The following is a 16,364-nucleotide window of genomic DNA, read 5'->3' on the forward strand; positions in this document are numbered from 1 at the left end:
TACATTCTTGGGGAGGGATCATGAAAAAGGGGGTTTTCTAAAGTCAGTTTCAGTGCATCAGACACGTTTCTATTTATGTGTTTCCAGTACAGAATTAAAAGCAAATATTCCCATGGAGGTTGCTATTAAATCTCAAACAGCTTCAGTTCTCTGGGCTCACGCATCCTGCTTAGCCTTCTCTCCAGCTGATTTGATCCAGCCACGTAGGAAAGGTGTCAAGTGATTTACACAGTTAGTAGGAACTGATCTTGCTCTGGGGGTTTCTTCACCCAGGTGCCCAGACCGGCTTTCTGAAACGCTTTAAACAGCTGCTGCTTGACAGACTGGTACGTCTGAGCCACCAGCTTTGCCTCGCTGTACACTGATGGCATGTCTCCATGGCTCGGTGTTCGTGTGCTCAGCTGCAGAACAAAAATCAGGGAAGGGGAAAAAATAAAATAATAAGAAAAAAATCAACTGTCGAGCCAAAAGAAACAGGAGGCTTCAGTAGCTGTATAATCTTTCTGTCTACATTTCATAAGCAACAAACAAACTATCACTGCACTTTGTGTGTTTGCTTTTGGTTTAACAACAGAAAAACAGGGAAGCAATAAATGCCTGTGACATGGTTTCAAGCTGTTACAAAGAGGAACCGGGTAAACAGCTTTGACTTGGAGTGGGCATAGACAGTGGCAATCTTGATGTGTTTTATAAAGGCAAAACTCCACTCAGTTAAGATGATTTTTAGGGACACAAAAAAAAAAAAAAGAGAAAAATCCTTTCTGAGGCTCTTTAAGGAACATGCTCAGTTTAGTCTGGGAAACAGAGCACCTCAGTGCTTCCAAGTAATGTCAAGCGACACAAGAGAGTCCTCTCGCACACTCTCTCCTCTTTCCTCTAATCTGTTGTTATAAATAATGTGAAACCTCCCCGGGAAAGGGCAGAAATCAGGTGTTAGGATTTGTGCTGGTGTGGGAGCAGTCTCAGGAGGCAAGGCCACGTGTCCTCACCACCTGGAGCACACAACGTGGGACTGAGCACCCTTCACTTTGCACAAGATCTAAATAAACGACCTCCCCTGACTTGCCCAAGTCTTAGAGGTGCCAAAACAGCAGTGAGGCACTGACATTCTATGAAAGAAAACTGAAGACTGGAAAATCCCTTAGAGCAAGCAAATGAGTGAAAGTTCAAAGCTTACAAGCCAGGGAAAGAGCACCCTGTAGGAAAACACACCCTGAAAGCACAGCCTGATGAGCAAATAACACTTTTCCTCTGTCTGAAAAGGAGAGATGTTGAAAGGCAGATTAAAGGAAAATGTGAATGTGCAGTCAGAAATGAGCTGCTCCAGTCTGCCTGGTGCCAGCACACGAAGGGGCTTCCTGGCCAGGGGTATTTTGGCTCAGCCAGACAGGGAGGATGACGCTGCCAGCCCAGGGTGCATGGGCCACAAGCTGGCCTGGCCCGCCATGGGTCCCCTCCTGGTGCCCCTTGGCTCCCCAGAGGTGGACACCAATGACATTATCAAATATGAGTCTAAGTTAAATGCTGCTTTTTGTCAAAAGCAAGTACCCTTCTCAGCCACGAGTTACACCTTCCTGCTCACCCCAGCCCCATCCCTAGTGCAAACCAGCTCTCCTGGCCATTAGACCCAGTCATAGTATGCTCTGGGGCCCAACTTGCCTCAGGTTTTGTTCCCATGAGAATCTCTCTGTTCTGGGGACAGAAGGAGTGCTCCTCACCCTTCTTCCCATGTCACTTGCTGTGTAAGAAATAGTCTGGACCTGTGCCACCAAACTGTGATCAAGCCCTGGGCACAAAGCCTGCATTGGTCACTTCTGCCTCACCCCAGGCTCAGGGTCCCTGCAGGACAGGTCATGCCACTGCCTGGATGGGATGAGTCCCACTAGCCTCCTTCCCTGAGGTGTCCTGCAGAGCAGAACAATCTCTTTGAGCTTGTCCTCATCCCTCCTCACCCTGCCTGTCCCTTCGCTTTCCTGAATGACTTCAGTGGTGGAAGTAGCTCCAGACTTCTCTGCCATCACTCTGCCTTGTTCTTTTCCACTCATTTTCCAACAGGGTTTTGCCACATAAGATTATTTTTTCCTGTCTCCATCTTCTCTACATGGATTGCAGGACGATTCTTGACAAGCCTCCTTATAGCAAATGAATACTATAGCAGTGAAAGCAGGTGGGCTGAAAAGGTACTTTGCATCGCCCTTGCTGCGCCTCCTGGAAGCGGTGGGGTAAAGCTCACCACCTGACTATCTCTGTCCTTCTCTCCCCCAGCATTTCATTGAAGGGTTGGACAAGAGAGAAATGGTGACTCCAGAACTAAGAATAATGGAAGGAAAATCTCCTTATTCCAGATCAAGCTTCTTCCTATATGAACTATGTCTGTAGGCCTGTAGCTTTTGGCCATCCGTTTAATCTGTTCTGATACTGTCTCCTGTCTATGGCAAGTAACAAAAGCATGAAGGCAAGTTCAGTGCCATTTCAAATAAGGAGGGTTCATGGCTGTCTTCCCTATAGAAGCAAGGCTGTCAAGGGGTGGTGGCCATTTTAATCAAGTACAACCTGTAGTTTTAATGCCATTAAATCATACTGCTGATGAGTGCAATGAAATCTGAGACCCTTCAGCTCCTGGCCACTCACCATGAAAGGAGCAGCTGTATCCTTGCATTGATTTATCAGCACACCTGGGAGAGTGGTGAAGAGGAGGGGAATGGGCAATTCACACCTGCTTTAGTCAGCTGACTTGGGTGATACTGGGAGAGGTTTAGCTTGTGAGTCTAAACCCCTGTGCAACAATGGAATGATGCAGATGCCTCCAAGGCAATTAGAAATACTTCCCTCGGGTCTCTAAGTGAGTTGAGGGATACTTGGGGTGAGATGCATAAAACTTATCCAGCTCTGCTTGTATGAATGCTTAACACTCTCTTGGCTTCTCACTGCACACTGAGCATGGCTCCATTGCCAAGGACAGCCAGAACACCCATCTCCCCTCCAAACCCACCTGGGTTTCTGCTCTTGTCTTTCTCTGGACTATTAGCTCCCATAGCTGACCCTGCAGGCTCTCAGCTCCTGATCCTCTTCCAAGCCCTACCAGGAGGGACAGAGGGCACCTGCAGAGGCTTCAGCTTTATCATGATATTACTAAAACAGTATTGACTAGATGTTCTCTAGAGGTCCCTTCCAACCCCTACCATTCCATGACTCTGGGGCAAGGACTAGCCCACCTAGGGCTTGTGGCAGTGTCTCGTCAGTGCCTCAGACCTACCTTGCCGTGAAGCTTTGCCCACCGAGTAAAGAACATGTGCTTGCAGAGCCGTGAGGGTCTCCCGCAGGTCCTCTTCCCTGTCATGGCGTTGATCACCTCCAGGTCGCCATTCCCCACAATCCAGTTCACACTGAAGCTGGGAGATTTTCCAGGCTGCCGAGCATCAGCGTGGCTAACCCCTGGCAGGAAAGAAGGACACCAGTAACATCCAGTGCTCAAAACCTTCAGAGGATGCTGCCGCCACGTGATAAGTCACACGTGAGACATCCTTGTGTGGACATGCAGGCATTGTCTGCTGCATGTGCTGTTGCCACCATTGGTCATGTGTGACCAGGCTGAGGACTTTACAGAGACACAATTTATCAATTCCTATAGACTTTTTTCCACTTTGCAGGCAAAACTTCTGTTAGCCCACGGAAAGTCATCAGATTGTAGTATGTGCTGTTGACAGCAGCGTGGCAGTTGCCATGTGAAATATTTCAGAAGGACTTTAATGGGACAACTGGTTTTTAAAAGGAGCTAAGCAGCAAACCTCCTGCCATGAGTTCCCCCAGGTGAGCTTTCCATGGCTCAACATATTTATCTGTTATTAACTGTTGGGGCCTTCACTGTGATGGGAAGTCTAGATCACAAAATGGAGAGTAAGAAAGTACAAAACATAAATTTCATAATCACAGAGTGATTATTAGGCCCAAGTGAATAATGACCTTGTAGATATCATGGACCTACACAGAAAACTATTGCTCCCTGCCTTGTACCTGCCTGCAAGATTCCTACCCTGTATGGGTGCAAGAATCTCTTCAAGAGCTAGTTAGTACCTTAATGGCAATATTTTGGACATCTTTAAGTGGAATGCATCTTCTTTAATTTTAGACAGCTACAACGATGATGTTTTCGGTCACCTGGGTTGACTGCATGAGCTTAGTGTCATTCACATGGCCAGTGCTGGACATCTGAATCACATACTGAAGTCCACTGCCTCCGTGAGTGAGATCTCCCTTGGCAGATCAGGGCTGCGAGGTCAGATGTGGGTGTGTACATGAGAGAGAGTTATTTTTAATCAGGTAAATTCCCATCTCTCTTTTAACTATTTAGTATAGTTAAACCTTTCCATGACTACTCTTAATTTCTAATTTCTTGTATCTGAAACCAGGATAGAGTTAGCCTTTGCAAGGAAATAAGAACAATAAAGTGGTTGGTTTCTTTTCTAGCACAAGATAAATGCAACCAAGTGAACTCTGCTTTGCTTTGCTCATTTTTGCTTTTTGGGAGCAAAGAATCAACACTGGGAGCTTCCAAGGCTGGAAGAGACAGAGTGACCTGAAGCAGTTGGAATATTTTGGAAAATGTGGGCACTGGATGATGTGTCTGGATCCATCTATTGAGCCCCACTCCGCTAATTTGCTGTAGGGGACACTAGCCTGCAAGCCTGGGCAACGAAAGACGCTATGGTGAGCAGGCAGGTGGGCAGGAGCTGTCTGGCGCAGCCACCCTGGCACAGGCCAGCACCATCTTGGCTTCCAAACAGCAGCTCCCCTCGGAGCCCCTGCCTGCAGCAGCTCCAGCATCAGCTCATGGTTTGTGCAGCTTTATGGGACTTGCTTTTGTTGCTCCTGGGTGGAGGGCACATTTTCTGCTCAAGGGTTTCAAAGAACTTTTGCAGAGAGGGAGAAGTACTGATAGAGGCTGTTCAGAGAGGAGGAGATTAAAGAAGAGAGATCAAAGTCTCTCCTTTCCAAAGCGCCCCTTCTTGCTCAGGATTCTCATTTTTGCAATGGATGCATCCCACGAGCATCTACTGATCTCAAGCACAACGGAAGGAGATGGTAGCTGGTGGGAATGCAGCATCCATCACCACGTTAAACACGCCAAGGTTTGTAAGCCCCTGAGAGAGAACAAGGTAGACATGGAGGGTTGTGGAGGGTGAGTCAGGGCAGGGACTCTGCCTCTGTAGGTAGCTCCTGCCCCGACTGAGGCCTCCCAGAATCGTGAGAAGCAATGTTGGTGAGGGACATGCTCCCTCTCTCCTCCTGGCCACTCTGTCTGGGGAGGGAGCTGCGAGAGCCAGGTGGGTCTGAGCACGCACAGAGAGAAAAGTGGCCATTGAAGGGAAAAAATTTATGTCACAACCACTTTGTACTGGTGGCAAAGCTGGAACTGCAGAAATCATCTATCACTGGGACTACTGAACTTGCTACCATGTATGGAAGAGAATTATGGCTAAGTCGTAACCTCACCCAGGATTTGTGAACACTTTCATGTTGTATTAATACCCCTTTCATTTTTTCCCCCCCAGCTGAGATAACAGATCAGTTTGCATCTAAAACTCCAGTTCACCTAGGCAACAGGACATAAACTGAGATCTTGAGAATCAGATAGCTCTCTGGCACTATTTGAATGTCTCCGTATAGAATAAGCTGCAAACAGATCAAAAACAGCTATTTGACATTATCTATGAGTCTCTGTGGAGGTAGCACCCAAAATCTTGGAGAACTGATTGCCAAAACGTGCAACAGCAAACACCTCACCATGCAAAATTGCCACAGGCTGCTAAATACGTATAAATGCTGTGAAAACAAAGACCAGAGGAAAAGAAGGACAGAGTAGGCTGTGTGTGCCCATAAGATGGGGCTGTACAGCCTTGCTCAGCCTGGGACTTCCCTCTGCTCTGAGTGGACTACTGTGAGAGCTGGGACCTTGCCTCAGTACCCGGAAAATCCTCCATGCTGGTTTGGCTTTCATGCTTTCTCTTCACAGCTATTACACATAAGTACACACATTTAGATAAGTAGAAGATATTTTCACATAATTTTCTAAATGCGGGAGAAGAGGCTTTAAAGCAAAAACCGTGAGACTTGTGAGGGATGCAAATATAAAGCCTATATTCTCTGGTTGTTGTTTTTGATCCTTTTTAACATTGTTTCATGTTTTTCCTTTGACAAGTAATTGTTCTGATTTTATTTGAAAGGTAACACCCAAATAATCTAGATAATTTTCTCTCCTTTATGCAAAACATCTTCCTTAAAACCTATACAACAAAGAGTACAATAGGACACTCATAGAAAGTGCAATGAAAACCAAAGTCTTTGTACAAATAATATGAACTTGAGTATTGTGGGATATGAACTGAAATCTACACTCATTCTCCTCTGCCTCCTAGCAAAACATGCCTCTTCAAGATACCCTTTAAAATGGCCTCAATCTTAAGAGAACATGAAAAAAACAGTGACACAGGGCTTTTCTTTCTTCTAAGAAACACACTTAAGAGTAAACCCAATGAATGAGTGGATTTCCATCTAGCTGGGGCTGGTATCAGTGGAATACCTCACATTGTTTTTGTGTGGGTCCAAGAAGTTATTTCGGGATATCTCATCCCACACTGAGACTCTCCCCACCATTGAAATGCTTGTACCTCTGTGATCAAGTGACAAAATAATTGACATCCTTATCACTGAAGGAGTGGTTGAATTTGAAATCTCTGTCCAGCCTGATCATCAGGACGAGTGTGTGAGGTGGAGATTGCTGAGGTTTGGTCTCTTGTGCATTCTGTATGGCTTTTGCTCGGTGCCCATCTCCTTGGACACTGGATATGCTGTTGTCACAGTTTTCCAGGTAAGAAAAATGCAGCGTAAGCCTCAGCAATGTAAGTTTTAAATAGTATTGGCTCCCTGGGATTTGTGTAGGAAGGAAGATTACAAATAATGGCTTTAGAGACAAAAACAATGTAGACAGAATGAGATAGATTCCTCCCACTGCTTCTCTTGGGTTGAAGAAAACCCACAAACACAACTGAAAGCAATGCAAAAGCTTTTCCAAACAGAAGTCTCTGAGAAGGAGGAAGCCAGCCATGAAACATGCAGATATTTAAATTGACACAAGGGTCCTCTGATGCATTTCTATCTTCCTTGAAACCTATGGCAATAACTCTTGGACATAAATACACACTTGGGCCAAGTACAAGCCATTACTTTTACTCCACAAGGACAACAGAGCAAAACAAATGTTATTCTGTGGTTAAATCTCTAATGAAATCCCTTATTGTGTTTTCAGTTCTTCAACAGTTCAGGTGGGTTTCTCTGTACACCCTGTAGACACAGTGAAAGTGGGTGTGATTTTGATCTTAATGTATGAGTGGACTTACAAAGAGTTTAGGCTGGCACAGTATGAGGTTAACTTCCCCAGTGGGAGACACAGAGGCTTCTGGCAAACAAGGGTATGTTGCCAAAATACCATCCAGGTTTGGGAAATGGATCGATTTTTCCCAACCAACTATGAGTCTTTTCCTCCCTTCTGTGATGTGCCATGGGAAGGAAAATGGGTCTGAGTCTTGCCCATGCTGGACCAGGGTGGAAGGGACAGGAGGGGGCATGGGTTGGAGAAGCATGAAGCACAGTTTCCTGCACACGTGCATTGCATGCTTTGGCTAATTGCACTGAAGAGTTAAGAAATGGACATAAGCTTCAATAAGCCTTTTGACCTTCTCACCTCATAACATGTATGTACATACTACACTTACCAGATGTGCTAAACCACGTAGAACCTGAGAATTTCCCCAGTGGCTAAACTATCACTGCTGCCTCAGCCAAAGTAATTCTGACACAAGGATACACTGAAAACAACCAACCCAAAACCATGAAATAGATAACGGATAAAACAACACTCCCCGGACTAAGGAACCTGGAGGACTTTGAAAGGCAATGGTGTAATCTACTAAAGCATCCCAGCCTCCCAAATCTGTAACCCTGACATCGTTCTGGTGTCTAAGGGAATCCTTCTGAGGAGCAATTATCAGAATCTAAGTATAAAATAATGATCTAATGCTATGCAGAACTGGTGGCCCTTAGCACTCACACGCCTTGTGAGGAGCTGAAGGCACTTGAGACTGCAGGATTCTGCTGGGATGAGGCCAGACAGCTGCTGCCTACCTTGGGATTAAGGAAATGGGAGTAGGGGGATGAAGAAGAAAAGATCAGAGGCCTGGAGTAGGGATAGGAACAGAGAAGTGGTGGCAGTAAGAATTGCCCAAAAGAGAGCTGGAAACCACAGAGATGCTCACACAGCAGGCAGCAGCCTTGTCAGATAACAGCGATGCCTCACTGAGGTCTGCTGAGCAGGCAAGGTCTCCTGCATGAATGAACAAGCCATTTCTCATGGCCATCTGCTCTGAACATGATGGCTAGCAAGTGGTGAAGGAACAGGAGCTCTGAATAAAGGGCACAGCTGGTGGGGCTGCATGCATGGGGGCAGAGATGAGAAGGATGGCTCTCCTGACTCTGCACATTTGTGTGATCACTGGGTGAGGGAGAGTGGGATGGGGGAGTTAAACCTAAACTTTACTGAAAACTTCCTCCTTGGTTTTTAGAGATCTTTAACTTAGTCATACATTTTTGCCCACTTTGAGTAGCCTTTGTGTAGTGCTAGCTTTCCTTGTCAGCTTATATCCACTACTGATCCTTTTTGTGGTCACTGCATTTGAAAAAGGAACTGGATTAAAATGCATCAGTTTCCTTATTTTACAAATTCATACTCTGCAGGGAAAAAAAAAGACAGCATGGGCTAATGGTTTACTTACAAACAAGTAAACTTTCCTGTTGGTGACTGGCACCATTAGTGATGGGAGAGGGGATCGTTTGTCTTGCATGCAGGTGTTTGCTTACCACTGAGAAGCAGCTGATTGCGCCGGTATGAGGTTGGCAGCTGACCAATGTCTTCTATTCTATGGCTCATTACCCGGGAAAGGTGACCAGTGTGACAGAGGCTTCCCACAATGATGCTGTGCAAGTACATGGGCTCGATGAAGGCGCTGAGGAGAGCACCTTGGAGGCCGAGGATGTTCCACCTGGAAAAGAAATTCAGGAGCAATAAAATATATGAGTGGAGGAATGGCCACAAGAGAGTGGCCTTGGGAAAATCAGCAAAGGCCAGCATGAGGAACGAAGGATGAAACCATTCCTGTCCCTGTCCTGTGATGCATGAAGCACTGCACTGTTGGGCTATACACCTTGGAACTGATTTCCCCTCTACAATTGTTTTCAATTACTGCAATGCCACTGACTTAAGGGATAGTAGTACCATAGAATCATAGAATGGCAGGGGTTGGAAGGGACCTACAGAGATCATCTAGTCCAACCTCCTTGCCAAAGCAGGTCCACTTAGATCAGGTCACACAGGAACGTGTCCAGGTGGGTCCTGAAAACCTCCAGAGAAGGAACCTCTACATTCTCCCTGTGCAGCCTGTGCCAGGGCTCCCTCACCTGAACAGTAAAATTGTTTTTTCCTTAGGTTTGAATAGAACTTTTTATTTTCCAGCTTTTTTCGACTACCCTTTGTCCTGTCACCAGATACAACAGAAAAAAATGATGCTCCAACCTCCTGACACCATTTAGATACTTGTAAATTTGTAGTCTCCTCTTCTCTAGACTAAACAGCCCCAGTTCCCACATCCTTTTCTCATAAGGAAGATGTTCCATACCCCTGATCATCTTGGTGGTGGCCCTGCGTTGGACTCTCTCCAGAAGTTCCCTGTCCCTCTTGAGCTGGGAAGCCCAGAACTGGACACAGGACTCCAGATGAGGCCTCACCAGGGCAGAGTAGAGCGGGAGGAGAACCTCCCTTGACCTGCTCACAACACTCTTCTTGATGTATTCCTGTCTTGTGTCTTGTGCAAAGAGAGGACTCTTGTTGAGACCAATTTTTGATGAACGAGTTTTCTGTTTGACAAAGATTCATTTTGCAGAATTTTGATTTTTTGTCTGCATCTATAAATTTATGTTTGCAATAGTAGAGATAAATGAATGGTTCTGTTATTCTACTTTTATCTACCATGGCTCACACATTAGTACCACCCTCTAGTAAACAGCTAAGATAATATACGACTTACATGGCCAAAATTGCCAAAAAACTCTTGTGAATAATTTTTGAAAGCCTCACAGGCTGACATTTCTGTGCACAAATGATCATGTAGATATGAAGACAGCTATAGGAAAAAAATCCTGTTCCTGAAGAAAGAGTTACATTCTTAGGCAACTTATCTATAACCAATAGTTTTATCTGATGTACAGTGTTCAGAGTGATGTAAATGTCTCACATGATTGTTGTTTTAAAGGTGCAACAGAGTGACGGTGGAAACTTGGGGCTTTCAGTCTGTTAGTGACTGTGAGCCTCATACTACTGACATTGGATTAATTGCCAGATCTGTTCTGCATTTTAAAAGCCTATGAATTTTTACATCAAACTAGGCACAAATATGAGAGGATGCTCACTCTAAATGTTTCTGAGGACAGGTAATTGGTTAAACAGTGGAAAAATTAAAAAGGGAAAATAGGTCATGATGCAGTTATCTTCTTGGTAAACCTATTTAGCTCAGCCCAGCTAATAAGAAGTTGTTTCCAACCACACAAACGCTGATAGCCTTTCTTGCTCTTGGATAATATTTTTATATAAGTGGAAGACCACCAATTTGGTTTTGAGTCTCGAGTTCAGGAGTTCAAACTGAAAAAGCTTCAGAAAATGTAGTTTTGGACAGGATATTTTGGCTCATTAAAAACCAAAATGTTGGCAACATTTGGAACGGTGTAGCTGACTGAAAGAAAGGGTAAGAGGTACCTGCTATTTAAGGCAACATCCAGTGGCTGCCATGCTAAATAATGTGTTTAAAGCACAATCTCCATCAGCAGCAAGCATTATGTAGCTAATTTCTTACATCATTGTTCGTTTCATTAATTAACATTTCTCAACCGTTAGTGCAATTATTGCAGTGCCTGTGTGCTGTATGTCTCTTTTCATGATTAATAAGGAGTCATTATATTTCCCTTTCCTGAAGCAGTCAATTAACACGGAATACTTTCCATTAATTACTGAATGTTTAAAACCAGCATGCTGTACCTGGAGAGCAATCTGCTCTAGAAACCTGTAACACCAATTGCTTTAAAAAGTTCTCTTTAAATTTTATTCGAAAAACACAAGCAATTTAGCTGGCTATATTAATTTGCCTCCGAAGCAGGGCTGTGAATGAGAAACATCTTTTAATCTCATGCAAGAAAAGGCAGCCATCTGGCTGCTGAGGATTTCAGAGTCAGCCTCTCCCTGTCTCCCTCTGTAAATGCAGGTCATTAAAGTAATGTGTTCATCTACATAAAACTCAAATGGAATATAAAAGGTAATATTTATATACAAACAATTTAGTCCCACAATTTAAACAGTCATTGGTTTTATGAAACATTTACTTTAGTCGATCAGATTTGCATAACTTCATTTGAGGAAAAAAAAAACCACCAAACCTGTGGTCATTCCTGCAAATAACATTACTTTTAAAGGAACGAACTAGCTGCCTCTTTGAGTAAATATCTTATCGTGATGCAAAATTAATAATGCAAACTTAAGAAATAGAATCGAGATCAGCTGACAGTAATATGCCTCCGACCGGCTTCTAAGGCAAAAAAAATTAGACAGTGATATCTTTGTCCAGATGGAAACTTGTAAGATATCAGTGTTGTTTTCAACATTTGACATTTTGTTAAAAAAAACTCAAACCTTGTGTATTTGATTGAAGGAGAGACAAAAGCAGCTAAACAGAAAAACAACATATGTTCAACAATATTTGAGTTTTAGCAATATGTGCATCACAAGAAATCATCTGAGCTGTATTTACCAAAACAAGGGACTGTGTTCAGATCATAAATCACAAAGTAATAGTGATTATTTAATTTAAATTCCTTGCAAAGAATCTGCTTGTTCTTTAGCAATAGTTCTCTGCCTAATTCTGAACACGTTCATCCTAGTATAAAAAAAGGATTTGGATGTCAATGGAATTACATTATCGGAAATCACAGTATAAGCCTGATCAGGTCTGCAGGGGGGTTGGACTCGATCTCTAAAGGTCCCTTGCAACCCCTACCATTCTATGATTCTATGATCCCATATGTATTAAAAGCATTTCAGAAACATTAATTCTCACAATGTTGCTGTGAGGTAAAACCCCACTTTCGTATACCCCAGAGAGCCAAGGCAGAAAGGCAGTACGATTTGCTGAAGTGTGCTGCGTTATTTGAAGGTAGAGCTAGAGCTTACATCTTCTGGATACAATAGTTACTCCTCCAGACAACCCTGTTTTCCCATCCCCATAGAAGACCCATGCAGATGCAGGATGGAATGGAACTACTCTAACGGTCAGGGTGGGTTTTGACTTCAAGTAGATACGGGACAAGTTATATGGGGCAGACCAGAGGAAAAAACCAATAAGGGAGAAGTAACATAACAAAGAATACAGGGCATGAGAGCAAGCCATGCCTGACAGGTAGAAAGTGGTATAAAAAGAGACTGCCCCAGAACCAGGCAGCATGCTATAGCAGGAATGACAGAGAAATCAGAAAAGGTGCTGACACTGAGACGGCAGTATTCAGTGGGAACCGCTTGCTGTGTCTTCTTGAGCAGTGCCAAGGCTGTTCACCACAGTGGTGGTGGGGAAACGTGATGAGGGTGATGGCAGTGCCACGTGTACACTGGGTACCTCCCACTTCCACACAGTGCTGGTTTAGCAGAGTCTATTCAGAGAAGATGGATGAAAAAGCAGAGAAGGAGCTGAGCTTTGCTTTCAAGTCTAGCCCAGGTTCAGCAAAATGTTTGGCCAGTTGTTTGCTTCTGGAAAGCAGCCCTGAGCATGTGCATGAGTCCCACTGAGTCAGCACAAGTCCTACGAAATGAAGGGTCCTGTGCTGAGCTGGCCAAAACAAGGCCCCTGCACTGCCGTCCTTGTCCTTCAGAGCACAGTAGAAGCACATTAATGATGGGGTAAATTTTCAGTTACTCATCCTGCTTTTGTTCTGTGGATAAAAGGAGCTACCTTGGAGGGCAGCCAGATCAGTATTTTGCATAACAATAGATTTAACTGATAAATATTTGGTGGAAGGTCTTTTATCTTGTGTCTTGACCAACACATGTGGCTAATGTACTGACTTGGTCCTTTGATATCTGAACATCTATGGGATTATTTGTAGGCAGATAATAGGGAAAGATCTGTCTGAGCCACAGAGCTATTTCTCTGTAGCCTAATTTACGTTCATGAAAGTAGCTGTGTTCCCATCTGTAACAAAGTGCTCTCTTCAAATGTGGCTTTTCAAAATAAAATTATTATTCAGAGCAATGCAGTGTTACATTTTGGGCCCTCAATATATCAAAGTGACTTTTCTCACTATGAGGAAATATGCTGGATCATTCTGAATTTTCTTAATTGTGCAAGATTTTAAGGGCTCTTTTCAAGGGCATGCATCTCTCTAATAACTTCTGTGCTGTGCACTTTGTAATAATCCTTCCAACAAAGCAAAAATCAACCCACTGCTCCTTTAGCCATAGATCTTTTTTTAAAAAAACCCAGAATCTTCAGAAAGCTGGATCAATAAAAACAAACGTCTCCCCTTTTCACTTAAATATGAGAGTTTTGGTGCTTTAAATGGAAGGAAAGTATACCTTTCCTTTTGTTCAAACAGCAGATATTACAGCACTGTTTACAAAGACAAAATCCTATGTCTGGTTTTCAATATAGATAATCCTTGAATAAATATATTTTTTGCCTGTTTGTCAATCATGGAAATGCCAGTGATGAGCTGGGAGGCATCCCAGAGCAGGAAGCCTTTCTTTAATTAGAGACTGTGCTCCCCTGGCCTCACGATGGGGTGGCCTGGGTGTGAGCCCCTGCAGAGCCACATCGCAGCTCCCACATTCCTGCCAGCCTGGGACTTCTGCTGAGGTGTGTGGGCAAATGTGTCCCCAGGTCATAACCACACCAAAACCTCCATGCATGCATGCTGTAGCATTATCTCACCACGTGAACTGGCCATGGCCCATCTCTGGGACCAACTGAAATATGGGTGATAAAAATACTGAGGAAAGGGCTTGGGGACAAACCTGCATGGATGCAAAGGGCTGCAGCCTCACGCAGGTCTGCATGGGGCTCCTTGCTCGTTGCTGAGGCATGGTGTGACACCCAGAGCCCATTGGCTGAGTATTTCAGCATCAGCTTGCACAGAGCATTACTCAAAGCTGAATGCTGACATGCTCCTGCCCTGAATTCCTTCAAAACTGAGATGAGGAGAAATTTGCACGATGCTTCAAAACATCTCAGGGAACTGTGTCCACTTTCATTGAAACTCAGTGAGACTGAAGTGTCTCCTTGGGACCTTTGGAAATCTTGCTCATTAAAAAGCACTGCTGATGAATTTCAAAGCTTATTTTGTTAAGGCTTTTTATAAAAGACTCTTTTTTTTGGTCATTATTAAGAGCTTTAAGTCTTACCCACTTGGCGTGTTGTTAACCTCCTGTACCACAGTTTCTATTACCACTATTTCCAGCTATGCTTCACGCAATATAAATTGTTATTCACGGTGGCCTGTGCTCAGTAGAACACCTGTGGTGTTCCTATTTATATGACCATTTAGCTATTATTGGTTTTGAAACTGGAACTAGTGCATTAGTTTTTGATCTGTATTTTAACAGTAGGTGGTTTATATATATCTTCTGGAACATACCTTGTGGTGAAAGATTGAAATCGAAATCTCAGTCACACAGAAAGGGGTTAAGAGAGAGAATTACAAATCATGGGCACAAATCATCTCTAATTGAAGATCTAGCTGTGTTAATTGATTTTCATTTACATTAATATGCAACCTTTGAAGTAGTTTTTCTTAAGTGTTACCTTGTCAGACTCAGTCTTCTGTTAACAATGGCTCTGGTCGACAGGCTAACACTAAAATAGATCTAAGAATGCCAATTGCTAACACTGACTTTTAGTCTTGCATTTTTATAATCTACATTTAAATACAGCTTAATGTGCTCAAATCACCTTGTAAAATGCTACTTCAGACTCCCACTGCTAAATCCTGAAACAGCGCCTTAAGTCTACATTGCCTTGCAGTAATCTGAATATCTCTGAGTACAGTCTCAATAAAGATTCCTTCCTATTCTCTAACAGGTGGGCTCAAATAATGCACAAACCGTAGCCATGGGACATGAATAGACTGTTGATGCTGTAATGCAAAGTTTGCAGGTCCTTTGTTACTGTTTGTGCCATTTTACAGGTGAGGTATAATTTAGATGTTCAAGGCCTTATTTAACCTCTGGGCTTAATGTCACTGTTTTTATGAAGTACAAGGAATTGGATGACCATTAACCTGGTGGCAAGAAAATACACAGTCTTTTAAAGGTGACCTTTTGAGAAGCGGTAGTAAGAAAACAATTTTAAGGCCAGAGCTTACAAAATAAACACTGAACTCTGGCTTTTATTTGCTGTACAAAGACAGTGTTTGTGAAGACTGTTCCATCCAAATCCTGCACCCTGCAAAGTACATTCCTCAAGCCTGCACCTTGCAAGGAGACTTTTGAAAGGGGGCAAATGCCACGGCTCCTACATTTACAGGTAAATCTAGACATTGTTAGCATATCTAGATGCAAGTTTAATGCACAGAAGGCTAGCACCTCTCTGAGGCAAATATATCAGCTAGATATCCGGTGAGTGTGAACATGCTCTGCCTTGACTGTAGTGTAAGGCGTCCACTCCTCTTGCTAAGGCCTGTCAAGAAAGAGGATTTTGGAGAAGAGCAGGGCATTGCAGAAATCTGTCTCTAAAGGGACACCCAGACAAGAACTATTTTGTAAAATAAACCATAGTGTGGAATGCTTGGATGAAGACCCTCAAAATAATTGGCATGGTGGCAGAGATGACGTGGTGACAGAGGAGCTGGGAACACCTGTTCATGCTATGGGTCTGCTGTACTGTAGAGTTCTGTGGTGGCGTCCCCTGTGTGATCTCAGCACTGCTGCACGTCTTTGTCAAACCAGGGGCAATGGTAACCACTGAACCTTTCTGTGCAGCTATTTGGGGGAGAACACCCTGCTGTTCTGGACTGGTTGATACTGGGAGAAATAATTTGTCTCGTTTGAGTGGAAGAAGGGATCGAGGTACTGGTGATGAGATGTATAAAGTTGATGACCTCAGAACACAGAACAGAAAACTTTCTACAGAAGGGAAGTATATGTTGTCAAATTGAAGGCATGGTAGCCCTAGGGGACAAGCAGTGGTGGAAGGAGATTGGCCTGAAGATCAGTGTTCCCTTGA

The 16,364-nt window shown here is 43.8% G+C and overlaps 1 protein-coding gene across 2 annotated transcripts in view; it reads right to left on the reverse strand.

Moving 5' to 3' along the window:
• Positions 1 to 224: 224 nt before the first annotated feature.
• Positions 225 to 16,364, reverse strand: part of ADARB2 (adenosine deaminase RNA specific B2 (inactive)) — a 321,856-nt gene continuing 305,716 nt past the window's right edge. Inside the window, exons 7-10 of one of the 2 annotated variants that reach the window (XM_061996931.1) lie at positions 8,914 to 9,095; positions 3,253 to 3,435; positions 1,488 to 1,512; positions 225 to 396 (exon numbers count right to left, since the gene is read on the reverse strand). In XM_061996931.1, coding sequence (XP_061852915.1) covers positions 225 to 396; positions 1,488 to 1,512; positions 3,253 to 3,435; positions 8,914 to 9,095 — 562 coding nt within the window. Of the gene's footprint in view, positions 402 to 1,487; positions 1,513 to 3,252; positions 3,436 to 8,913; positions 9,096 to 16,364 lie in introns of both variants that reach the window. The other variant, XM_061996930.1, reaches the window with a different exon arrangement.

The sequence above is a fragment of the Colius striatus genome, chromosome 5, assembly GCF_028858725.1.
Source record: "Colius striatus isolate bColStr4 chromosome 5, bColStr4.1.hap1, whole genome shotgun sequence".
NCBI lineage: Eukaryota > Metazoa > Chordata > Aves > Coliiformes > Coliidae > Colius > Colius striatus.